This window comes from Miniopterus natalensis, chromosome 1 (genome assembly GCF_054644295.1).
Source record: "Miniopterus natalensis isolate mMinNat1 chromosome 1, mMinNat1.hap1, whole genome shotgun sequence".
Taxonomy (NCBI): Eukaryota; Metazoa; Chordata; class Mammalia; order Chiroptera; family Miniopteridae; genus Miniopterus; species Miniopterus natalensis.
In genome coordinates, this window is record NC_142081.1 from 197,700,104 (window position 1) to 197,724,619 (window position 24,516).

General features: G+C 52.2%; 1 protein-coding gene across 3 annotated transcripts in view; it reads left to right on the forward strand.

Annotated features, from left to right (window-relative positions):
* Window positions 1–24,037, forward strand: part of SLC2A9 (solute carrier family 2 member 9) — a 55,796-nt gene extending 31,759 nt beyond the window's left edge. For all 3 annotated transcript variants that reach the window (XM_016203713.2, XM_087817057.1, XM_087817058.1), the window contains 7 exons: window positions 422–554; window positions 4,832–5,019; window positions 8,117–8,227; window positions 10,448–10,549; window positions 11,186–11,261; window positions 17,824–17,951; window positions 23,736–24,037. In XM_016203713.2, the coding sequence (XP_016059199.2) occupies window positions 422–554; window positions 4,832–5,019; window positions 8,117–8,227; window positions 10,448–10,549; window positions 11,186–11,261; window positions 17,824–17,951; window positions 23,736–23,990 (993 nt within the window). In that variant the 3' untranslated portion in view covers window positions 23,991–24,037. The remainder of the gene's footprint in view (window positions 1–421; window positions 555–4,831; window positions 5,020–8,116; window positions 8,228–10,447; window positions 10,550–11,185; window positions 11,262–17,823; window positions 17,952–23,735) is intronic.
* The last annotated feature ends 479 nt before the right edge of the window (window positions 24,038–24,516 follow it).

Genomic DNA, 24,516 nt, shown 5'->3' on the forward strand with positions numbered 1-24,516 from the left:
CCAGCATGAGCAATGGTTTTCTCTGTGCACCTACTGTGCGCCAAGGCCCACAGTCAAAGTGTGACCTGATCCCGCTCTCACAGCAGCCTGACAGGTGTCTGGGGCTGTCCCCATTCCACAGTAAAGAGATGGAGATGCCGAGGGACCTTGAGAATGGGTCGCGGCCACACACCCACGAAGGAGCAGAGCACCTTCAGGCTCCCCACGCTGCCCAGGAGGCTTGGGGTCCATCAGCCCCGGGCCCCCTGAGCTCCTTCTCAGAGCTACCCTGCGGGTCACCAGAGTTCCAGACACGCTGGGCCTGTGCGGAACAGGGTCCGATCCCTCCCTCGGCCTGGTGGTGGCGGTCACGCTGGCGCAGAGCTGGAGCTGTGTCATGCCTGGGAGTCACGTCCATTCACTGCCCCTCTCGCCCCTTCAGGAGAGCACCTGGCCGTACCTGTTTGGGGTGATCACCATCCCCGCCGTGGTCCAGCTGGTGAGCCTGCCCTTCTTCCCCGAGAGCCCCCGCTACCTGCTGTTTGAGAAGCACGACCAGGCGGGAGCCGAGAAAGGTAGGGCCCTTGGCCTTCCCCCGGGTCCAGCGTCCCCACAGGATCGCGCTGCAGGGCGTATGGGGCCCTGGTGCCCCGGGACACCCTAAGTCATTTCATCTCCCCAGCAGCCTGCCTTGGGCGGCCCAGGAGGGGACACGGGGTCACGCTGAGAGCCTGAAAGAGCCAGGGCAGGGCAGGATAGGACCCAGGTCGGCTCACATCTGGGCTGCGGTGTCTCCATCACGTGCCCCAGCCATGGAGATGGCGGGAGCGCAGGCTTCTTGGTGGCTTAGGTCTAGGGGGCCCTCCCTGTGTTCCTTCTCTCTTCTTTTTTGTTGTTTGTTTTTGAGGGGTTTGTTTGGTTTTTGTTACTCCTCACAGGATTTTTTTTACTTAGAGTAGAGGGGAAGGAGGGGAGACGAGAGAGAGAAACATGGATGTGAGAGAGGCGCATCGACTGGTTGCCTCCCGCAAGCATCCCAACCGGGGCCAGGAATCGGAAATCGAGCCCACGCCCCTTGGGTCCGTGGCTAATGCTCTACCGCTGAGCCACACTGGCCGGGGCCCTTGTCTCTTCTTTACTGCCCAGTTCTCCTGCCCTAACGGTCACTCATGAGGAAAGGGAGTGTGCAAGCACTGGGTGAGCTCCAGCCTCACAGTAGCACAGGGCTGGGGCCCTGAACCAGGGAGGCAGGACCCACCTGCCGGAGAGAAGCAGGAGGCCGTAGGTCGCCCTCCTGATTCCCTGAGGCGAGGTGGGGGCAGGTGCAAGCCCAGCTCCTCAGTCACAGGCTTTTCTGCAGAGCCCCAGCAGCAAAGTCACTGCCTAGAGGCAGACAACGTAGCAGGAACTCCCGAGTTCCCGGTCATTCAGTTTCACAAAACGAGACACACTTGACAGTGTCGCGGGTAAGCATGAGGGGCCGCAATAACCAGCGCCGCCTGCAGTTCCCGCCCTGCCGCCTGACCCTGAGCAAGTCTTTTAACCTTCCTGAGCCTCGGACCCTCACCTGTCTATCTATCATCTATCTATCATCTATCCATCTATCTATCCATCTATCATCTATCTATCTATCCATCTATCTATCCATCTATCATCTATCTATCTATCTATCTATCTATCTAATCTATCTATCTATCCATCATCTATCTATCCATCTGTCATCTATCTATCTATCTATCTATCTATCTATCTATCTATCTATCTATCATCTATCATCTATCTATCCATCTATCATCTGTCATGCATCTATCATCTATCTATCTATCTATCTATCTATCTATCTATCTATCTATCTATCATCTGTCTATCCATCCAGTATAATTTACTGCCATTACTACCAAGAACTCTGTCTTTTTTAAAATCTTGACCCTGTCCCTCTAATCTAAACTTCACCACTGTCCATATCCAAGAAAAAAGTTGAGACTTAAAGTCTTGTTTAATATAATGGCATAAAGAAATATTAATACTTGCCTATATTTGTCTCGCAGTGGGTGGTTCGGACACCTGTTCTCGTTTGCAGCATTTCTACAACGTGAAAGCAGAGAACATTATCATTACCTTCATTGTTTAAATATAGAAACTGAGGCTTCCAGGGGTGAAGCGACCTGCCCAGGGTGTGGTGACACGGTTTGGGTTTCTAGAGGCCTTTGAAACTGTGATGGAAACAACAGATCTTTCTTAGTAGAGGGGCCTGGATACACCCAATCTGCAAAGCTTGGGGGTAGGGTGCGACTTGAGCCCTATTTCTCCCAGAAACCCACAGGGGACCCAGTAAGTGACAGAAGGACTGGAACAGGAGGGTGACCTTCCTCCCACCACCCTCAGTGGGCAGTGCCTGGGGACTTCCCATGAGGCCCGTGAGGAGGCAACTGTCTAGAAGTCAGGCTTCAGGGAAGGAGGCTGATGGTCAGATGGCAGCAGGTCTGCAGTAGAAAGACTGGCTGAGGAGGGAGGGGACCGGTCCCCAAAGCAGCCTGGCTGTGGGTGTTGGGAGAGGGCAGCCCCTCGGCGCTCTCTCCTGGTGGGGCGGGTGCCCCTTGACCCTCGGCCCCAGAGGGGCGGACCTCCTGGGAAACACATCAGTCAATACAGTTGAAGGGGGCAGCGCGTGTCAGTAAATGCCAGGCAGAAAGAAGGTTTGAAAGATGTATTTCATAGCACGGCAGGGAGCGAGGGAGAGGGCGAGCTGCAAAAAATGGTAAATATTAGATGTGCTCTCTAGAAAAAGAACAAAGATGATGGCCTTAGGTTGAAAGAGAATATTAAAATTTGCTTCTGTGCTAATAAAAGGGCTAATTTCACCCCAGGCATCCAGCAAACAATGGATATTTACTGTGCCGGGCGTCCTGCAGGGGGTGAGAAGCCTGGAGCACGGGTGGGGGTCCAGCCCTTGGGGGGAGGCCAGCTCCAGGGAGATGGACACGCCCCTGAGCAGCTCATCCGGGGTGAGGACTATGTCATTCTAAGCACTTCACCTATATTATCAGACGGTTAAACCCTCACAACAACTGTGGGAAATAGATCGCATTGTTATTTCCACTGTAAGACAAAAAGACAGGATGGGGTAGCCCGACAGCATCAGAGCGGAGCAAAGAGCTGCGCTGGATTTGAACTCTGACCGTGGCGCTCTGGAACCTCTGAGCATAAACAAACCTCATTCCACTGCCTTGCACCATGTTTGGCGCTTGTCCAGTCTGTTGGTAACCTGGGAGAAAGGGGCCCTATAGCAGTTAGCTGTTAACAGAACAAGGCCACATAATAAACCATTTGACAAAAAAATAGGTATGATTTTACTCAGTCACACCGGACGGCTATTGTTGGGCTGGCTGTTGTCATTTTTTATTTGACAATCTAAGGGAAGAGGGGTCAGTGCCCTTGATTAAATAGTCAGATACTGCATGTGCTAAAATTCTTGCAGCAAACGGGTTGCAAATCACCGGGTTAGTGCTTAATGTGGAAACAATACTCATTTGGCGACTTCTCCCCTTTATCCTTAATAAATGCCAGGAAAGGTGTTAGTTAGCTCCCAGCCTACAGAAGAGACTTCCTGAAGCAGTTTTTAGTACACTCTGGAAATAACACCCGGAGGCTTCGTGGGCTTGCTTCTTGGCGAATCTGAAGTTTAATGGCTTTTTTTCCTACTTAAGAAGAGCAGTTTCTCATGCCCTGTGGCTCAGAGCAGTGTTTTTAAGGATGACGCCCACGGCGACTGCAAGGGACTGTCCCTGGGATCCGTCACCATAGCCACCTTCCCCAGTAGGAAGATGACTATTCAAACCTGCCCTTTAAGAGTCTCTCACGTGGTCTGATTGTTATGACCTCGGGGGGCTAATCAGCCAGCCCACCTTCCCGCACCCACCATGGAGGTTTGCGCAGTGAAGGTCTTGGTAAAAAACGACAGGTTCGCCAAGGCGGGAAATCTGCAGCGTTCGGCATGGGAAAGGCATAAATCACATGGGCTGGTCTGAATCCTGGGAGGATTAGCTCTTTGAGATTATTTTCCAAGGTTTCTGTGTTTCAGGGGTTTATGTGGAAGGGGACCTTGGGGCCCTCCTTTCGATGATAGAATTGACTCCCAGGCATCCCGGCCCAGTGGCGATCTGACCTCCGGCCGGACACATCCAGTGAGGACGAGCACGCGGGCCACCTGGAGGTGCTCGATGCTATTTACCGAAAGAGCGCCTCCTGTGTGTGAATTCAGTGTGTGTTAAATAAGTCATGCAGTTATTACAGCAGCCACATGAGGCAGGAACGATCGCAAACTGTTCATCCACCCCGTGGTGGGGATGGGACTTGAACCTTGGGCACACTCAGCTTTGCTGTGGGGCAATCGGGAAATCCTGGTTCTCTCCCGACTCTTCTCCTGGCCGACGAGGTGACCTTGGGCAAGTCACTGCATGCTCTGGGCCTTTTTTCTTACTTTTTGTTGTTGTTCATCTTCACCCAAGGATATTTGTTCCATTTATTTTTTTAGAGAGTGGACTGGAGGGGGAGGGGGAGGAGAGAGAGAGAAACATGGACGAGAGAATCATCGATGGGCTGCCTCCCGCACGCCCCCTCCTGGGAATCGAAGCAGCACCCTTTCTGTTCACGGGACGATGCTCCGCCAGCTGAGCCACACGAGCCGGGTTTGCTTCTCTATTTTTCTATTTTTAAACTCATGGTCTCCGAGCCCTGCCAGGTCTGTCGCTGACAGGGTGTGCGTCTGGGCAATAGGGCCATCCCTGCGGGGCCCAGCGTTAGACACAGTCAACCCGTTCTCTGCTGAAGCCCCTCTTGTCCCTGTGTGCAGCCTTCCGGACATTCCTGGGCAAGGAGGACGTGTCCCGAGAGGTGGAGGAGGTCCTGGCGGAGAGCCGCGTGCAGAGGAACATCCAGCTGGTGTCCGCGCTGGAGCTGCTGAGGACTCCCTCCGTCCGCTGGCAGGTCATCACTGTGATTGTCACCATGGCCTGCTACCAGCTCTGCGGTCTCAACGCGGTGAGCGTCCCGCACCACTGAGGACCCGGAGGGAGACGGGGGTGGGGTGGGGTCAGGGCTTGGGCCCTGGGTGCCCGGGTTCCAGTCCCAGCTCTGCCACCTCCGCCAGCCCTGTGCCATTGAGAAACCGCATACTCTGATCCCCAGTTTCCTCATCTGTAAAATGGGACAACATAATACTGAAAGAATCCACACGAAGTGTTCAGTGCAGCAGCTGGCAGATTTGTCCCTTAATAAATGCTGCCTGTCGTTATCACTACTGATCCCTAGAATACTGAAAGTCATATTTCTTCATCAAATGGCAATTAGGAGGTCATCAGGAGAGATATTGAGGTGATTTAAGTAAAGGTGCTGTGGCCAGGCTGGCTTCAGTGGGCGACTTCAGCCTGAGAAAATCTCAAGGCTTAATCAGTCAGGCTCCTCGGCTGGCCTGACGCAGGCAGGGAAGTGGGAAGAGGCGGCCTTCCCTGGAGTTCCCCAAGCCCCTGAGGAGCTCAGCACCCCTTCTCTCCCGCAGGCTCCAAGATTAGACAGGGAGGCTCGCTTCAGATCATTATCATTGTCATTGCTTCTGGAAACAGTGGGTGGTGAGCTCCCCACACAGGAAGGTGTGCAAGTCGGCCGGCCGACCACTTGGCAGGGGTGTGTGGAGGAGACTGCACTGAGGCACCCAGTGCCTCTGAGGTCACTCATGTAGCTCAGGAGGAGTGTGGCTGGGCTCAGAGGGGACCTTCCAAAGAGCCCAGGTGAAATAGTTCTGCGTTTGCACAGAATGAGCGTGACCTTGGACAAGCCCTGCTGTAGCCTCCTCTTTACAAGGTCAAGGTCATGCTCCAGGGTCTCAAAGCACCCCCCCCATCCCTGCTCTGAGACAGCAAAGAGAGAATATATCTGTTTCTTAAAGCTCAGATTTGGAGGCCTAACAGCCACATACAGAATCTGTATTTAATGAGACATTTTGGTTGAGAACCATGACATTTCTAAGCGGAATTCTCTCCTCCGCTGGGGTGTAATTTCTGATTTGCATACCCTTTATAACTATAAATTCCCCTAGGGTGTGTCTGTAGGCTCCGAGGCATGAGCCTATGGAGGGGAAAGCATCTTGTCTGCTCCCCGAGTCAGCAGGGGTGAGGCCCCGCTTCAAACTGGGCGCCCTTCGTGTTGCTCGCCTTTCCCGGGTTCTTTTATTGTGAGAGCTGCCCTCTTGGAAAGTGTCCGCGTGTACAGTACAGTGCCATCAACCACAGGCACAGTGCTGTGCAGAGGCTGGGAGAACTTATTCATATTCTGCTACGGAAACTACCCATGGAACAGAAGCTCCCGTTGCCCTCTGCCCCCAACGACCTCCCTTCCGCGAGTCTCATAGGCTTCATATACATACGTATATATTTTGTGTACTTCATTTAAGTGGGATCAGGCAGTGTCTGTCCTTCTGCGGCTGGTTGTTTCACTTAGGGTGACGTCCTGCAGGTTCATCCATGTTGTCACATGTGGCAGCATTTCTTGCCGTTTTGAGGCCCATGATTTCCCATTGTGTGTGGGGACTGCATTTTTTACCCATTCACCCCCTGATGAGCATTTAGGTTATTTCCACATCTTGGCTACCGTGAATGATGTTTTATTGAACAGGAGAGTCCTAATATCTCTTTGAGAGCCTGCTTTGAACTCTTTTGGATAAATACCCAGAAGTGGGATTGCTGGGTCATACGGTAGCTCTAGTTTTAATTTTTTTAGGGTCCTTTGTACCGTTTTTCGTAGTGGTTGCACCAGTTTCCATTCCTACCAACACGATGCAAGGGTTTCAATTTCCCCGCACCCTCACCAACGTTTGTTATTTGTTTTTTAAAAGTAATTGCCATTCTCCCAGGTGTGAGGTACTATCTTGAGGTTCTGATTTGTATTTTCTTGATGATTAGTGATGTTGAGCATCTTTTCATATATGTGTTGGCCACTTGCATGTCTTTTTTGGAAAAAATGTCTATTCAAGTCCTTTGCCTATTTTCAGTTGGGTTATTTGGGTTTGTTTTTTTGTTTTATTTGTTAAACTCCTGCCAGGCTAGGAGTAACACAGGTGTCAGAACTGCCTTTGTATGAGGACAAGGCTGCTGTCTGGGGGTGAAAGGCCCCCAGAGACCCTCAGCAATGGAACCAATGGATTGGGGTAAAGAGTAGGGCAGGCGGGTAAGCTCTTCTTATCGGACCCAGAAGCCAGGTCTCCAAACTTGGAATCAGTGATTTCTCATGTCCTGTGAGTGTCTTGTTAAGGTCAGGTTTGGCCTCAAGTGATCTAAATAATGTAGGTTTTCTGCCTCCCATGAAGGACGTCGGGGGGGCTGGCGCAGCAGCCCCAAGACCACACATATTGGTTTGCCCAGGAGAGTTCTGATTGATGCCTGCAGTCCTGGAATGATTACAAACACTCTCAAATGTGTTCAGGTTTGACTAGTAAATTATAGAATCACCCTAGTCAGTAAGGACACAGCCTCCTTTTAGCTTCCTTACTCCAGCGTCTGAACAGGTGGCTCCATCCCAGGGCCAAAGCTCTAGTTATTCGGGTTGAACTCTGCACAACTCTCTGGAGTGTCATTGACATTGTACCTGTTGTAGATTTATTATGACAGTTTTCCAGTGGATGGCAGTCAAGTGTCATGTGGAACAGGGACCTTTCTAATCCCCACAAAGTTTCCACAGGGGCTAGCAGCAGCGCTGTCCTGAGGTCACCTCATGATCCAAGAGGGCTGCTGGAGCTCCAGCTGTCACACTCATCATCCCGACAGCAGAAAGGAGGAAGGGCATAAAATGGGATCACACCTCCTTGATGAGACTTCCTTAGTGCCACTAACATTTCTGTTTATAGGGCATTGCCACACTTTGCTGAGGGCATATCGCTCCTGGTAACGCAGGAGTTCTGTTAGTAATGAAGGAGGGGAAATGTGGGAGAAGGGAGCAGACAAGTGGCCGGCCACGCCATGTACCTCCACCTTGTGACTCTGGATTTAGATGCGAATCTGGGAGACCACCACGTGCCTGATTTTAATTCGGGAAACAGATGGCCCTCACTGACCCAACTCCCTCCCCTTTCTTCCCTGCATTGTAGATTTGGTTCTACACCAACAGTATCTTTGGAAAAGCTGGGATCCCTCCGGAAAAGATCCCCTACATCACCCTGAGCACCGGCGGCATTGAGACTTTGGCTTCCATCTTCTCCGTAAGCAAACTGAGGGCTATTCCCGAGAACAACGCAGGAGATTGAGCAGGGCTGCAGGGACCCCAGCTCTCCACTAACAGAGCGTGTTCTTTGTCACTCCAAAGGTGTCTGAATCTTAGGAGCTTATCATGTAGTTCATCACTGACGTTTCACCCATCTAGAGAATAGTCTTTTTTTAAAAAAAATGGTTTTTTATCTATTTTTTTTTTCGAGAGAGAGAGGCAGGGAGAGGGATAGGAAGATAGAAATGATGAGAGAGAAGCGCCGACCGGCTGCCTCCCTCACGCCCCCTCCTGGGGATCGAGCCCACAACCCAGGCATGTGCCCTGACCAGGAATGAACTGTGACCTCCTGGTTCATGGGTCGACACTCAACCACTGAGCCGCACCGGCTGGGCTAGAGAATCTTCTTCTCTATTTTGTTCCCCTATTGCCTTCCTTTAAACAACTAAAAACTTCCTCCTTTGAACTCTCACCTCTTCACGAATGACAGAGCTGCTGCGCCCCCTCTGAAGAGGGACATATCCCCTGGGAATCCAGGCCAGCGTCCCTGTGAGCCTAAGGCCTGTGACTATGACCTCAGCAATGTCTAGGCCACAAGCTCCCATCTTCCCAGCCCAGAGAGGCAGGTGGCTGCAAGGCAAAGGGAAAGAGAAAGGACAATCCAGCCGGTCGTGTAACACAGAGGGTGGCTTTAATAATGAGCCACAGCCTCCAAGACATTATTAACCCCCAATGTGCAAAATAAACATGTGGGGGGGGCAGAATCCAGCAGAAACTGCCCGGGTCTCGCAGTGAGGCTGCACCGATTGGCCTGCGGCTCTGCACCTTCCTGGCCCTGCGATGCTGGGCAAAGCACTCGCGGTGCCCCATGGGGCTCCTCTCCAAAGGGAAGGGCAGAGGGTTCGAGTCACAGTGACGTTGTTCTTGATGTCACTTCATGGTTCTTGACAGAGCCGTTGGTTCCTCTGCACTCTGGCCCCCTGGTTCGTGCAGGGAAGAGCGACGCCCCTGCGAACGGGGGGCTTCCAGCCGCACTTCTGGCTCCGTCTCAACAGGACACTTAATTTTGCTCCTTGCTCTTAACGAGGCATTTTAACAAGATGCTTTTAAAAACGGGTTCCATGAAAGTGTTGAGACTGGCGTTTGGTCTCCTTCTCCAAACATTCACAGTCTTTTTATTAGAGGGGAAGTCCTTCAATATTCCACAGTCTGGAAGTTTTATAAAATTCTTGTCTTGGGTTACAAATACAGCCACCACCACCCCCTGCCCCAGTCGTTATTGTTAATTTTTTACATTGATCAGCAGAACAGCACAGTCTGGAAAGAAAATGATGGGAAACTACAGGGCCTGTGTTGGCACCTGACGTAGTCTAGAGTGTGTGTTGAACACAGTCTCTCATTTAACACACACGTGCCCTCCGGACAGCCTTGCTGGCGGGTGTTCAGCCCTCCTTGTACAGGCAGGGGCCCGGGGCTCTGGGAAGGGAAGTCCCATGCCAGAGGTCACCCATCTGGAAAGTGGGAGACCCAGGATATAAGACCCAGGGCGGCCTGTCTCTGAAACTTGGCTACAATCACTGTTCTTCAGGGTCATGGGCATTTGAAGGAGCTCAGTGAAGAGCCCTGCCCTGGCCCAACAGAAAGGCAGATACAGGGGCTGCGAATGGAGATCAGTGACAGTCCCACAGCCGCAGGAAGTGGGCTGGGGCAGGGTTTCCAGGGCTGCAGTCACCTGGACTTGCTGGGATCACCCCAGAGTGAAACTGAGGCCCAGGCAGAGCAGAAAACTGCAGGACCTTCTCTGCCCACGCCCGCCCCCGGGCCCCCGCCTTGGGAGTCATCCCTCTAAAATCTACACCATGGGCGATAGAGGAGTAGAGAGAGCATGACTCCAAAGGGGGTGAGGGCTACGACAACCCCTCCTTTCAGCCCCTCTTCCAGACTTCCCAGCAGATAAGCCCATGCCCCTAACTAGGGAGACTCAGAGGAAAGGTGACTGAGTGAGCGCATGGCAGGTGCTCAAGAACTGTGGCTTTCTTCTTTCCTCCTCTCCCATAAAGGTTGTTGCCTGTCAGGTGTGGCTGTGGAGAAAGTCACCGGCCTGTCCCAGGTCAAAGCCATCCTTTAACCACGACCCCGTGCAGGTTCCCAGCCCCGCGCCCCCCTTCCTTGCTGCTGGAAGTAGAGTGGTAATGGGCTCTCTCTGACCCTGACCTAGGGCTTGGTCATCGAGCGCCTGGGGCGGAGACCCCTCCTCATTGGCGGCTTTGGGCTGATGACCCTCTTCTTTGGGATCCTCACCGTCACGCTGACACTGCAGGTGAGAGCACATGCCTGTCGCCCCCTGAGGAAGTCAGCTTGGAGCTGGCTTCCGGCTTCAGTGCCAGGGCCTTTGGCCTGGGAAGGTGGCACTGTCTGCAGACACCTCTTGCAATGTGGCTTCCCCGGGGGTGTGAAGCTGCTGAGGAGGAGGGTTTTGTGATTGGTCCCTGGCCTGGGAGACGAAAGACCTGATGAGCTGTGTGATCTTGGGTGAGATGAATCCCTTCACTGAGCCTCTGTTTACCCATCTATGGAATAGAAAAGATTGCACCAGATGAGTCCTAAGACGTCCGGCTCTGAAGGAGGCACTTGCACAGTTGTCACATCATTGGCTGGTGGTAGCAGCAGGGGCTCTAGGGTCAGACTGCCTGGGTGGGAATCCCGGCTGTCCCACTTTCTTGCCACAAAACTTTTCGCAAGCCAGTCAACCTCGCTGCTCCTGGTGTCTATAAAATAGGCAGCTGGAATGGCATAGGGGTTGTCATTATCACCATTTTCCAGATGCTGAAACTGGGGCTCAGAGGTGTAAAGCAACCTGTCTGAGGCACGTAGATGGATGAAGGAGGAGCTGGGGTGGGAACCCAAGTCCTCACCTCCCCTGACTCCTCATCTGCCCCTTGCTGCTCTTGCACAGGACCAGGCCCCCTGGATCCCTTACCTGAGCATCGTCTGCATCCTGGCCATCATTGCGTCCTTCTGCAGCGGCCCAGGTGAGGCACTCCCCTCCCCCTCCACCAGGTGGCCCAGGGCCTCACAGCACCACCACAGTGGGGCTTTTCACTGGAAGTCGGGGGCTCGGGGAGGGGCCCATTCCTGATTGGGAATGGAGGGGGAAGAGAGAGTTCCCAGCCATCTGAGTTCAGTGACTGCCTTCATTTCCATCCCACAGATGGTGGGCAATATGCTGCCCAAAGACACATTAGTGATAACATACAACAACCCAGCAACAATTCACAGCTGTGGGAGCCGTGAGCCAAACACACGAGTTTGGTGAAGCGGCCCAAATGACATGCCTATAATGCCTGACCATCCCCTCTGTCTTCTTCCTCTTATTAATAACTAGCTAATTACAATGGTATCAAAGATGCAGGGAAAGCAATTCCAGATAACCATGGCCTTGCAGGCTGAAATAACTGGACTTTGTCCTCATGGAAGTCAGCCACCTCTAAAGAATTTTAGGCTGGAACGTGACATCAGACTGGTGTTTAAAAAGTCCATAGTGTAGGGAGTAAATTGGAGGTAAAACATGGAAGATGGGAGAGGTTTAGCAAGTGTGAATTCAAGGAGATAGTTAAGGCTTTTGTATTAGTTAGCTATCACTGCGTAACAAATAACCCCCAAACCTAGCGGATTAAACAATGACCATATATTATTGCTCCCAAGTCTATGGATCAACATGGTAGTGTTGTGGGCTCTGCTGATCTCAACTCATGTCTGCATTTGGCTGGGTGCCAGCTAGGCCAAGGTGGCCTCAACCACTGATATGTCATCGAGCGGGGGGGTGACCTAGCCACATATTTTCCACCACTCATCAGGCTAGCCTGGGCTTGTTTACATGATGGTGACAAAGCTGCAAGAGAAGAAGTGTGCAAAACCTCCTGAAGCTCAGGCCTGAAACTCAAGGCCACTTTTGCTTCATTCTTTTGGCCAAAACAAATCACAAGTCCAGCCCAGACTGAAGGGGGTGGAGAAAGAGACTTTATTTCTTATGTGAGGGGCTGCAAAGAACTGTGGCTATTTTACAGTCTCCCCAGAAGTTATAACCATAGAGTAGGCAAAGGGGTGACAATTATGGACTCTCATTTTAGAGAGGAATATATGTCATGCATTCATTTATTCACTCACCTCACAAATAACTATTGAGTGCAGGTATCCATATAATTACATGGATCAGGCATCCTTCTATGCCTAGGGATACAATGGTGCACACACACACACACATGCACACATACACCCCACACAGTCTCTGTCCTCAGGGGAGCCATCTTAAGTAACAGTTGGGGTCAGGGCTCCCAGTGGGAACATATGGCACACTCCAGCTGGGATAATTTGAGGGGTGTTTGATAATCAGACAAATTACAATGGGAAGGCAGGCTAGAGGGAAATGTCAAGAGACCCTCATTGTTTTGACGGTCTCAACATATGACGCTAACTTCCCCCAGTCCATCCCTTCACCTATTGGCTGTGCAGAAAGCAAAACAATTTACTGCAAGTTAATTCATCCAAAGTCAACAACACTGAATGGTCAGATTGCTGAAACAGATCATAGAGAAAAACAATTTGCTGAATTTGTCTTCTTTCTTTTGGCTATCTATCAAGAATGTACAGAATTTTGTTCAGAAAAGAATGGTTGTAACGGCTTTTATAAATTTCTGTGTTGTCCGTTTTATCTGCAGAAGTGAAGGATTTTGAAGAATTTTCCTCTTTTAGTTCTGTCTGGGTTCCCTGTGGTCTTAGCAGAGGCTGCTGGGGGTCGGGAGGCATAGCTGAGTGGCATAAAGTGTGTTCACATCCACAATAGACTAGCGTCGTCCTCCCTCTCCAAATTCACCTGGTTCCAGAGATTCACATAACCAGCAACAGGGTTGGGATGGCAAGGATATGTCAACACACTTATCTTACTTTATTTGATTCCTGTGTTTAGGGAACGGAGTCCTGGGAGCAAAGGCTCCGGGAGCCAGGGGACCTTGCACATCCACAGGTTGGGCGTCTCTGAGTCATGAGTTTCCCTCTGAATGCATTTGTCATCTTTGGCTTTGGGTGAATTGATCTTCAGCTGACCGCATGACCTTCATGGGTCACGTCTCTGAGCCCTAATTCCCAGCCCAAACAAGGGGTCACCCCACCCCACTGCCCCAGGTAACCCCCAGGAAGGTTGTGGGGCTCGAGAGAGATGGCCTATGGATGGTCTTGGAGCCTCATGGCAAGTATGTCAAGATCTGCGGCAAGTCCTTGTCCCATTCTGGGTCTCAGTGTCCCCATCAGTGAAATGAGAGGCTGGGCCAGACTAGGAGTTCTGATTCCAGCCGGGTGGCTACACTTCAGAAGCCCCCTTCTGTGGTCACACCCCCCGTGCCACTGTGTCCCACCCAGGCTGCTGCGGAGGCAACAGCAATGGTGTTTTAACACATTTGCTGGGTGGTTCCTAAGCAGCCAGCCCAGCCCAGACCACTTTCCTGTCTGTGGGAGCTCCCAGACTTAGCGGCCAGCTCCGTGACTGCCCAGACGCCTGAGGCAGGTGAGCCTCCAGGCTGGGCGCCGACCCGACCCTCGCTGCCCCGCACAGGCCCTCAGGGCAGCAGTAGAGGCCGCGGTAATGACGGCAGTGGGACCGGGTGAGCAGCTTTGTATCTGGCTGGCACTTCAGGTTCTGTGCTGGGTACTCCGCCCAAGCTCTGTCCCTTGTCCCTCACAGGATCCCCTCTCGGCAGAGCGGCATGTTCCCCGTTTACAGGGGAGGGAGGTGAGGCTCCAGGAGGCCACACCGGGCAGAGGGCCCTGAAGTCAATGGGATGGCAGTGTTTGTGCTCTAAGCTACGGTGGGCTGTGAATAGTGTCCCCCCAAGGTTCATGTCTACCTGGAACCTCAGAATGTGACCTCGTTTAGAAACAAGGTCTTCACAGATGTAGTTGCAGTGATTGAAAATAAAGGTCCTGGATCAGGAAGCCTCCCAGCTCTCATCACCACTCAGGACAGGGAAGGGACAAAAGAGTGTGGCTTTTTTCTTTCTTAAAGATTTTTATCTGTTTTGTTCATTCCTGTATTTCTAGCATCTGTGAGGTCCTGCTCTGTGCCCAGCTGTGACCCAGATGTTGGGAGCCCCCCCCCCACAGAGCTTATGCTCTTAGAGAGGGAGTTAGGCATGGCCACAAGTTATATAAATATAAAGCCAGCTCATTGTAAGTCCCATGGGGAGAGGGGACCAACGCAAGGAGATGAAGAGACAGGACAGAACAGTAGGGGGCGCACTTTAACTGAGGTTGTAAGGAAAAGGCCTCCTGGTGCAGGTGACGCTTGAACAAAGATCTACACCAAGTCAGGCACAGCCTCAGACACCAAGGGGACCCTCCCAGGCAGAGGGAAGAGCTGAGCCCAGAACCCACCAAGCACAGTCTATGACAGGCTGCCCACTAGAAATATAATTCAAGTCACATGCAGAATTCTAGATGTTCTGGTAGGTAGCCACATTCAAAAAGTAAAAAAGAGGCAGGCAAAATTCCTTTTAATAAGATACTGTGTTCAGTCCTATATCCAAAACGACCATTTTTGCATGTTATCATTATATGAGGTGTGTGCATGGGTACTTTAAATTTCTTTTTTATAGGGCATCCTTGGAATCGGTGTACAGGTTACACTTAGCAAACATCTTGGCTCAGACTGGCTGTGTTTTAGGAGCTCCACAAGCACCTGTGACAAGGGACAGGAGCGTGGGTGAGGTTCTAGGACGAGCGGGGAGGCATGTGGCTGGTGGGAGACAAGCAGGGCAGAAGGGAGCTCAAGTCAGAGAGTGGGGAGGAAGCCCACCCTGCAACCGTAGTGAGTGTAGCTGTTCAGCCCAGGGGCAGTGGGAAGCCGTCGATGGGTTACTCCGAGTACTGTCCTAACCTGACTTCTATTTCAAATGATAGTGTTGGCTGCTGTGTGGATAACAGACTGGAGCCTGTGTGCCCCAGATGTCCTCGGAGAGCTGCTCTGAGATGAGTCTTTAAATAAAATAATAATAATAATAACAGTAGTAGTAATAATACAACAGTAATAAGCAGCCACTTTAACATCCATCATCCTGTTGGGTCAGTGCACCAGTTTCACAGATAAGGAAACTGGGGCTCAGAGAGTAAGTAATTGGCCCCACATATCACAGTTAGTATCAGAGCAAGGGCTGGGCCGAGTCCCTCCCACCCTCCTGAAAGCCCTGGCTGGAGGCAGGGGGCCCCAGGCGAGGCTCTCAGCAGGCCCTGCCTCAGTCTCTGAGTCACATCTTCACCGTGGAGCCACATGCTCTGAACTGCTCTGTTTGCTGAGATGGCAAAGCACGGGCCCTGGGACCAGATTCCTGCAAACCAGCATCACTGCAGGGACCCGGGGCTGGCAGATCTCCAAAGACCGTCAGATGGGGATCCAGCAGTCACTCCCCTCTTTTATGTTCAGGAAAGAGTAGGGTACTCGCCCCTGCCACATGGCACCCAGGGAGAGGCCTGGGCGTGGGTCAGAGCAGGGGGCCACTCCTGTTCCTGTGACATCCCCGGAAAGTCACTTAGCTTTCCCCAGCTGCTACCTGGGACCAACAGCCTCCACCTTGTTATCCACCGGGACCTGTTGAGCAGCACTCACCATGCCTGGCACAGAAGGTGCTGGGTGAACTCTAACTTCCTTCCTTATTAAGGCAGATTTCAATATAGGACGCACCTTGCTGGAGAAAATTCTAGAACAGGGCTTCTCACCCTCAGCACTCCTGGTGGTAATTGGGGCCAGATAATCCTGTACATTGTACAATGTTGAACAGCATCCCCAGGCTCTCCCCACGAGCTGCCAGTGGCATCTCCTTTTAGAGTGAGAACCAAAAATGCCTCCTGACAGAAGCACTCCTGGTGGAGAACCATTCTCATACTTGCTGGTTTGGTTCTTAATTGATTTGAGAGAGAGAAAGAGAGAGACAGACAGACAGACAGACAGGCATTGGTTTGTTGGTCCACTTATTTATGCACCATTGGTTGCTTCTTATATGTGCCCTGGCCGGGCATCAAACCTGTATCCTAGTTGTATTGAGACGATGCTCTACCCAACTGAGCTACCCGGCCAGGGTCCAACTTGGTGTTTTGAAAATAAGCATAAGCTCAAGACCCAAACCTACTTGGCTCCATCTCTTACTGTGTACTTTGGGGCACGTCTCTCTCTCTTTCTCCCCACCCCCCGTCTCCCTCACTTCCTCACCTCTTTCCTCATATCTAAATAACAGTTCATTTTATCAAGTGTCCACTCTGTGTCACGTATTAAGTCCTGTGACTCTCACCAAAAGCCTGTGTGATTGGTCTCCGTTTTACAAATGGAGAAACCGAGACACGAAACGAGAAGGCGCTCACCGCGGGCCCCACAGCCAGTGCCAGGCGAGCCGCTTTCAAGCCTGGCCTGACCTGAGCTGCGGGCCCAGCTGGGTGTGATGCTGACGCTTCCAGGCGCGGCAACCTGGGCGCCCGGGACCTACGGGCTGCTCTCAGCACATTCCTCCGTGTGACACGGCAATCTGGGCACCCGTGACCTACGGGCTGCTCTCAGCACATTCCTCCGTGTGACACGGCAATCTGGGCACCCGTGACCTACGGGCTGCTCTCAGCCCATTTCTCCGTGTGACACGGCAATCTGGGCACCCGTGACCTACGGGCTGCTCTCAGCCCATTTCTCCGTGTGACACGGCAATCTGGGCACCCGTGACCTACGGGCTGCTCTCAGCACATTTCTCCGTGTGACACGGCAATCTGGGCACCCGTGACCTACGGGCTGCTCTCAGCACATTTCTGGTGACCACTGCTCTTACGCACCTTGGCAGGTAGCTTAAAGATGTGGAGAGTCCTCTTTCTTTGTAGGAAACAGCACATCAAATCTTTTCAAAATCAGATTTTGAGTGTTTCGTTCAAGTAAGAAATATTGATGGAGTGCCTACTATGTGCCAAAGATGCCAGGCAGACGGGGGTTGGGGGCTGCCTGCCCGGGGGAGGGGGCTCACAGTCAGTTGGCGGTGTGGGCCCGTCTGCTCCGAGTCATTTTTGATGTGTGGAGTCCAAGGCTTACGGCAGCAGAGTGGGGTGATAAGGTGAAAGCTCCGGAGAGGCACAGGCTCGAGTTGGCCCTGGCTGTGACGCTGGTTGACCTCGAGGATGAGTGCGGTCATGTGAAATGTTCGCACTGGAAGCCCGGTTGGGGCGCATGCAGGAGGCAACCAACCGATGCGTCTCTCACTGACGTTTCTCTCCATCCCCCCTCCTACTCTCGACCTAAAGAAGGAAAAATTGACACATGTAGTCTTGAGCTGGGGCGGGCAGCTTGGTTCAGAGGGCATTTGGGGAGCCGAGAGGGTGACGAAGCCCTTGGTGGGATGAGGCAGGTCAAGGACACTTTTATGCCGCTAGGAGTCCCAGGCTGCCTCCAGCGCCCCCTCCGAGGCCGTCGCTCGCGGGGGCAGAGTGGCTCTCCCCAGGGCGCGTCCCCTGCCGTGTGGGGTGAAGCTGCACGGCCTCCTTCTGGGGTGATTAATTCTGCCCCCTACCTGGCTGCAGGCGGCATCCCCTTCGTCCTGACCGGCGAGTTCTTCCAGCAGTCCCAGCGGCCGGCAGCCTTCATCGTGGCAGGCACCGTCAACTGGCTCTCCAACTTCGCCGTGGGGCTCCTCTTCCCGTTCATCCAGGTACGGCTGACCGGGGTCCCTTCCCGCGGGTCCCCTCTGAGTGAGGGGCGAGTCACAGAGCAGAGGCTGGGCCTCTCTCCTCAGGAAACTCACGCTGTTGGCCTATGGAAGGGAGAAGCGTGCTTTGGCCAAAACCCTTAGATTTTCCCTTAGATTGCCAAATAAAAAAAATGACAACAGCCGACACAATAGCGGTCGGTAGGAATGAATCAAAATTATACCTGTTTTATTTTAAGATCGGCAAAAAATATATTTTTGGTGCGCCACAGAATTTTAGTAGTTAGTTTACATGTGCCATGAGATGAAAAAGGTTGAAAATCACAGGTTTATAACAATAGAAATGTATTCTTTCCTACCTCTGGAAGCTAGAAGTACAAAACCAAGGCGTGGGCAGGATTGGCTCCTTCTGGAGGCTGAGGGAAGGACCCGTCCACGCCCTTCTCGCTGGTTGGAGGTGTTCAGCTTTCCTTGGCTTGTAGCTGCATCGCTCTAATCTCTGCCTCCATCATCCACACCCCCTGTGTATGTTTCTCTGCCCCTTTTTTTAAAAGATATGCTTTTATTGATTTTTAGAGGAGATGGGTAGAGAGATGGAGACATTGATGAGAGAGAAACATCATGGATCCGCTGCCTCCTGCACGACCCCTACTGGGCATGGAGCCTGGAACCCGGGCATGTGCCCTGCCCAGGAACTGAACCCACAGCCTCTTGGTGCAAGGATCACGCTCAACCAACCGAGCCTCGCTGGCCAGGGCTCTCTGTCTCATTTTATAAGGACACTAGTGATTGGCTCTCAGGCCCAGCACAGTCCAGCATGACCTCATGTTAACTTGATCCCATCTGCAAAGACTGTTCCCACACAGTGCCACAGTCACAGGCGCCAGGGGTTGGGACTGCAGCACTCACAGACACCCGTGGGGAGGGTCACAATTCAACCGTCACCTTCCCTGTCTAGGGTGACCAACTCATCCCAGCTTGCCCAGGACTGTCTCTGTAAGTCCTACATCCCAGAAAAACCCCTTGGTCCAGGACAACCTAGGACAGTGGTTACTCAGTCCCTCCTCACTTCCGAAGAAGCCACGCGCCCTCGAGTGCCCCTCAGGCTCCGCATCTGGGGACCCCAGCCTGCTTGGTAAATGGCAACTTCTGTGTTAGTTTATTGCTCGTATTGTCCTCCTTTGCCAGGCACTGTGTTAGGCACAAATGACACACAGGAGAGCCTGCATAGGCTCGGGTCCGCCGGCCTAACTCTGTCTGACGTCGCTTGCTCTTTGAGCCGTAATGTTCATGCCTAGAAGACAAGACAGTTGCCCCCCATCTTGCAGCAGGGCTCTCAAAAGAATTAGAGGCGAGTCCAGGCCTGAGCTCAGGGTCTGCCAGGGACACTCAGGCACGGTTGCTACCTTGATGGTCGTTGGTCCCGTAAAGGTCGTTTCCTGCGCGGGCTCCTAAGGGCCCACAGGAGGCAGAGACAGGCCAGCAAGTAACTCAGGCTGTCAACGTAAGAAAACATTCAAGCCTGTGAAGAACTTTTTGTGAGTTTATTTGGGCCAAACTGTCGACACATATGCTAGGGAGCCAAAATCTCAACAGGTTGAAATAATGCTCCAGAGAATGGCAGTTTTGCACTTTATTTTATATATTACAGAGGAGAGGTGGGAGAGAGCAAAGTGGGGAGCGGAGGGGGCCCTCTGGGATTGGATAAAAAGTAAAATGAAAGACATATATTTCTCTTACAGAGGTGGGTACTGGATGGTTAACAGTCAACAGTTAACAAGGTAACAGCCCGGCCGGGCGGGGCTCAGCACTTGAGCGTCGACCTAGGATCCAGGAGATGGGGGTTCGATTCCCGGTCAGGGCACATGCCCGGGTTGCGGGCTGCAGCCGATCAGTGACTCTCTCATCATTGATGTTTCTCTCTCTCTCTCTCTCCCTCTCCTTTCCTCTCTCTGGAATCAATAAAGATATGTTTTAAAAAAACAACAACAACATAATAACAATGAGAGGATTGTGGTCCGGGTGCACTGAGGGCCAGGAGAAAGGGGAAATTACTTTGTTTTGCAAAGGCATGTTAATCAGGTGTGTTATCTCAGATGCAAAAGAGGACAGACCGGCATAGTTAAGGTGAAAATTCACCTTTGTTAGGGGAAAATACTGCCTTAGAACATGACTACTTACCATACACTGCTCTTAGTTAAGAAGAGTTTTAATTTCAGACCATTCTTGAGGTCACTTTAGGTCTTTGAGTTTGCAATGCCACCATGCAGGCCTGCCCTGAGCTTGTCAGGTTTAGCATGTGGCCCCTTTCTGTCCGCATCTGTAAGAGAAGGTTAAGAAGCCCTACGTCCCAGCTGCTGTGGGGGACACTGTAGGACCCTGGGAACCCTTCACTTCCCCACCCCACCCCCAGCAGGGAGCGAGTGGTGATAAATTGTGGAGGAGAGGGCCTGAGCTCCCAGGCAGGCAGACCGCACTGGGAGTCCCGTCTCCCGTTAGTGCTCCTGCCCCACCACCACCGAAGCCTTGGGCATGTCTCAGGACCTCTCCAATCCTCTATTTCTTCTTTTGAAAATGGAAATAAAGCGGCTCTATCACAGGGTGGCCCTGGGGAACAGATGAGATAATGTCTGTAATATCTCGGGCCCCCAGGAGGGGGTTAATAAGAACGTGTCTCTTCCCAGATTAAACCCAATCACACACTGGCAGTCACTCCAGGTCATGAAATTATCTGGGGCAGACACCGCTGCATGTCCTTGGGCGGCCAGCAGCAGGGGGAGGCTCCTTCCATCCATGCAGCTCCCTCAGCCCTTCTGCGGGGCTCGCCCGACTTTCTGGTGGAGCCTCTGGGCTTGGAGCGGCCAAGGGTTTTCCTTCCCTGTTGATTCTATGGCCAGGTCTCTCTTGTCTTCTCTCGCGTCCTGACTCTCTAAGCTGTGAGCACAGTGTGATGAGCAGGGGCTCTGCCAGATTTGAATCAGCTTTGCCTCTCAGCCCCGAAACACTGGCCTGGTAACTTCAGCCTCTCAGTCTTCCCATCTGTAAAATGGCACCATTGGATGGTGCGAACAAAATCAGTCAATGTCAGGTAGACAGTGCTGTAGGCTCACTCGCCTCATTTCCCAGCTCAGGCCTCATTGCAGCCCCGCCACGTCCTAGCAGTGTGACCCCAGGCAAGAACTGTGACCTTCCTTAACCTTGATTTTCTCACCTGTAAAGAGGGACCAAGTAGGCCTGTTTCCCTGAGGCAGCGAATGAGCGCTCATGAGAAAGACTGCAGCCCACGGGGGGGGGGGGGGGGGGGGGGGGGGGGGGGGGGGCATGAAGGACACTCAGTCTGCTGAGCTCCTCCTCTGCTCTCACTAGTTAAGCCGCCTCCTGCCAACACCGCTACTCAGAGCAGGTGCCTGCAGGGCCAGCTCTGGGGTTCAGGTGAGGCAGTGAGCATGTGTCTGCTGCAGCTCGGTCCCACCGTGAGGGTGGTCACCACAGGAGGAGACCCAGCAGGGCTTTCCATCCGGGTGCTGAAGGGGTGGAGCCTGTGCCCAGCAGGTGGACCCTCTCACCCCCCTTTCCCATAGCTTGGCCTGAGAGGGGTAATTTCTTTTCCCAGGATGACTGCAAGAGCCTCCTGGTTTTTTACTCAATTCTATAAAATTATGAGGAAAATCCTAGTGATGCCCATTGGGTCTCTTGGGAAAAGAAGCCAGGTGGAGCTGGAGCAGAGAAAGGGAGAGGGAGAGGGAGGTCAGGGCACATGGCCAACGGCCTTAGAGGACATGGGAAGGACTTGGGCTTCACTTAGTATGACTTAGGGGGTCACGGTGGGTTTTGAGCAGAGGAGTGAGAGGCTCTTCCCTTCGCTTAACAGGATGGCTCTGGCTTCTTTCTTAAGAATCATCTTAAAGGGGACAAAGGGAGAAGCAGCGAATCGGCTGAGAAGCTATTGTAACAATCCCAGCAAGCGGGTGGTGGCTTGGGCCAAAATGACAGCAGTAGAAGTGGTGACGAGTGCTCAGGTTTGGGATATACTTCAAGGTAGAGCCAACAGCTGCGGGGGTGAGAGATGAAGAGGGGCCAGGCCTGCCTCTAAGTGCTTGGGTGGCCTAAGCCAATGGAAGGACAGAAGTGCCATCGACCAGAGCGGGGGCAGGTTGAGCGGCTCCTTCTGGGGCTTGATATATCAGACACCCCATTCGGCATGCAAGTGGAGATGTCGAGACCAAGCTGGCTGTATCTCATCTCATCTTCAAAACAACATGTGGTCTTCATCGCCCTGTTGGAAATGAGGGCGCCCCAATCAGTGGGTTAAAGTTCTGCCTTAAATGCCACGTTTCAAGTGTTGACACAACTTGTAAATAGTGGAGCCAGGATCGGAATCCTCCCCAAGTGATTACAGAGCCCACCCTCTCCTTCTCCACTGCCCATGGAATCTTTGTGGACAGGAAAAGGTACCCATCTTCGGAGCTGAGCTCTCCCAGGCCTGGACCATGTCCTACACCCAGAACCGCTCTATGTACTTTAAAAGGAGCATCTCAGGCAGTCCTCCCAGCCACCCTGCAAGAACCATTATTATCCTCATTTTACAACTGTGGAAACAGAGGCACAAAGAGCCTCAGATTCAGGAAAAGGTAGATCTGGGATGTGATCCAAAGATCGAGCTCTTGAACCATATGTCATCCTCCAAAAACAAATGTCAACTCAAAGAATAGCATGGAATTTACTAAAATCAAGACATTGCTTCTTGTAAAGTACCATTCGAAGACAGTGTCACCTTATCTTTGAATCAGCAGATGTTTATTACATGAGAAAATCACAGCCCCGACAGCTGGAACCCATAAAATATTTTATTTAACAAACATTTATTGAGCAACTACACGAGCCGGGCACTGCAGGGCACGGGAGCTACCGAGGCGACTGCGGCGTCGAGAAGCTCAAGGCCTGGCGCACCCGGCAGGGCATCTTCGCCAAGCATCAGGTGCTACAGTCAGGATGCATGAAACAGGGGACTGCTTTCAGCCGTTCTCTTTTCTCTGGTCTCTCTTATTTGTACAAGGCTCTATCGGTATCAATCCGTGAGTTACCTCTTCTGCATGTTAGGAAAAAAACAATGTTATCTGAGCCTTGTCAACGGCTCCCTATTTTTCACATGAACTGTGGAATTTCACTTCCTTTTGACATCACACCTTTCTCGTGTGTATATTGGGGGGAGGAAGGGTGTGCTTAATGGTAACTATGAACGTAAGATAAAGTTAGGCGGTATTACGCTGGGCTTTCATAATGATTAAGTTTAAATGCCTGCTTTTCTGAAAAAATAAAGACCGCTGCTCCCTCGTCTTTACTGGGGCTTGGAGCTGATTCGTTCGTGCCTCATGGGAGACGTCTCGTGTAGACGATTGTAAGGGACATTTGCCTACAGAGCCAGCTTCACGAGGACATGTGGAGCTGTATTCAGGAGTGTAGGTTTATAAATGGGGACCTGTGAAAAACAGTGTGGCCCGGCCAGCGTGACTCAGGGCACCAGGAGGTCACTGGTGTGATGCCCCGGCAGGGCACAGGCCCGGGTTGCAGGCTCGGTCCCCAGTAGGGGGCGTGCAGGAGGCGGCCAAAGGATGTTTCTCTCTCTCCCTCCCTCTCCCTTCCTTTCTCTAAAAAAAATCAATAAAAACATTTATTTTAAAAAGCTTATTTCTTTAAAAAAAAACAAAACCCAACGGTGTGTTGAGAGGTGGTTTCCCGGCCAGCGGGGTGAGTACGATCTGATGGTTTGTCTCTGCCTTTCCACAGAAACACCTGGGCACCTACTGCTTCCTGGCCTTCGCCGCGGTCTGCTGTGCGGGGGCTCTCTACTTATACTTCGTCCTGCCCGAGACCAAGAACAGAACCCACGCCGAAATCAGCCAGGCCTTTGCCAAAAGGAACAAGGCCTACCCACCAGCGGAGAAAACGGACTCGGCCGTCACTGACGACAAGACCGTCGAAAGGCCTGAACCGGACGCCTCACCCACGCGGGACAATTGCGTCAAAAATGGCACTGTCTAACCCTGGCCGGCGTGGCTCAGTGGTTAGAGCATTGGCCCATGCACCGAAGGGTCCTGGGTTCAATTACCAGTCAAGGGCACATACTTGGGTTGCAGGTTCAATCCCCAGTGCATGTGGGAGGCAACCAATCGATGTGTCTCTCTCACATCGATGTTTCCGTCTCTCTCCCCTTTCCTACCTCTGTTCGACTCTCTCTAAAAACCAATAGCAGGGAAAATATCCTCAGGTGAAAATTAACAAAAAAAGGAATTGGATGGTCTCACCATTTCAGAAAACCGAAGATCCCCCTACACGTTGAACATTATGAAGTATTTAAAAATAAACCTTGCTAATCTAGCATTTCAACCATTTGGGCTTTATTTGTGGCCGAGTCCCCCAAACTCTTCTGGAAGCTGGAAGGAACCACCGTACGTCTTAGCAGACCCAATGTTCTTCTGTGTGGATCCATGGCCTGCCTTCTTCCTGTCTTAGCCCATAGTTCCAAGATGAAACTGGGGAAAGAGCCCTCAAAAGCTTTCTCGAAGGA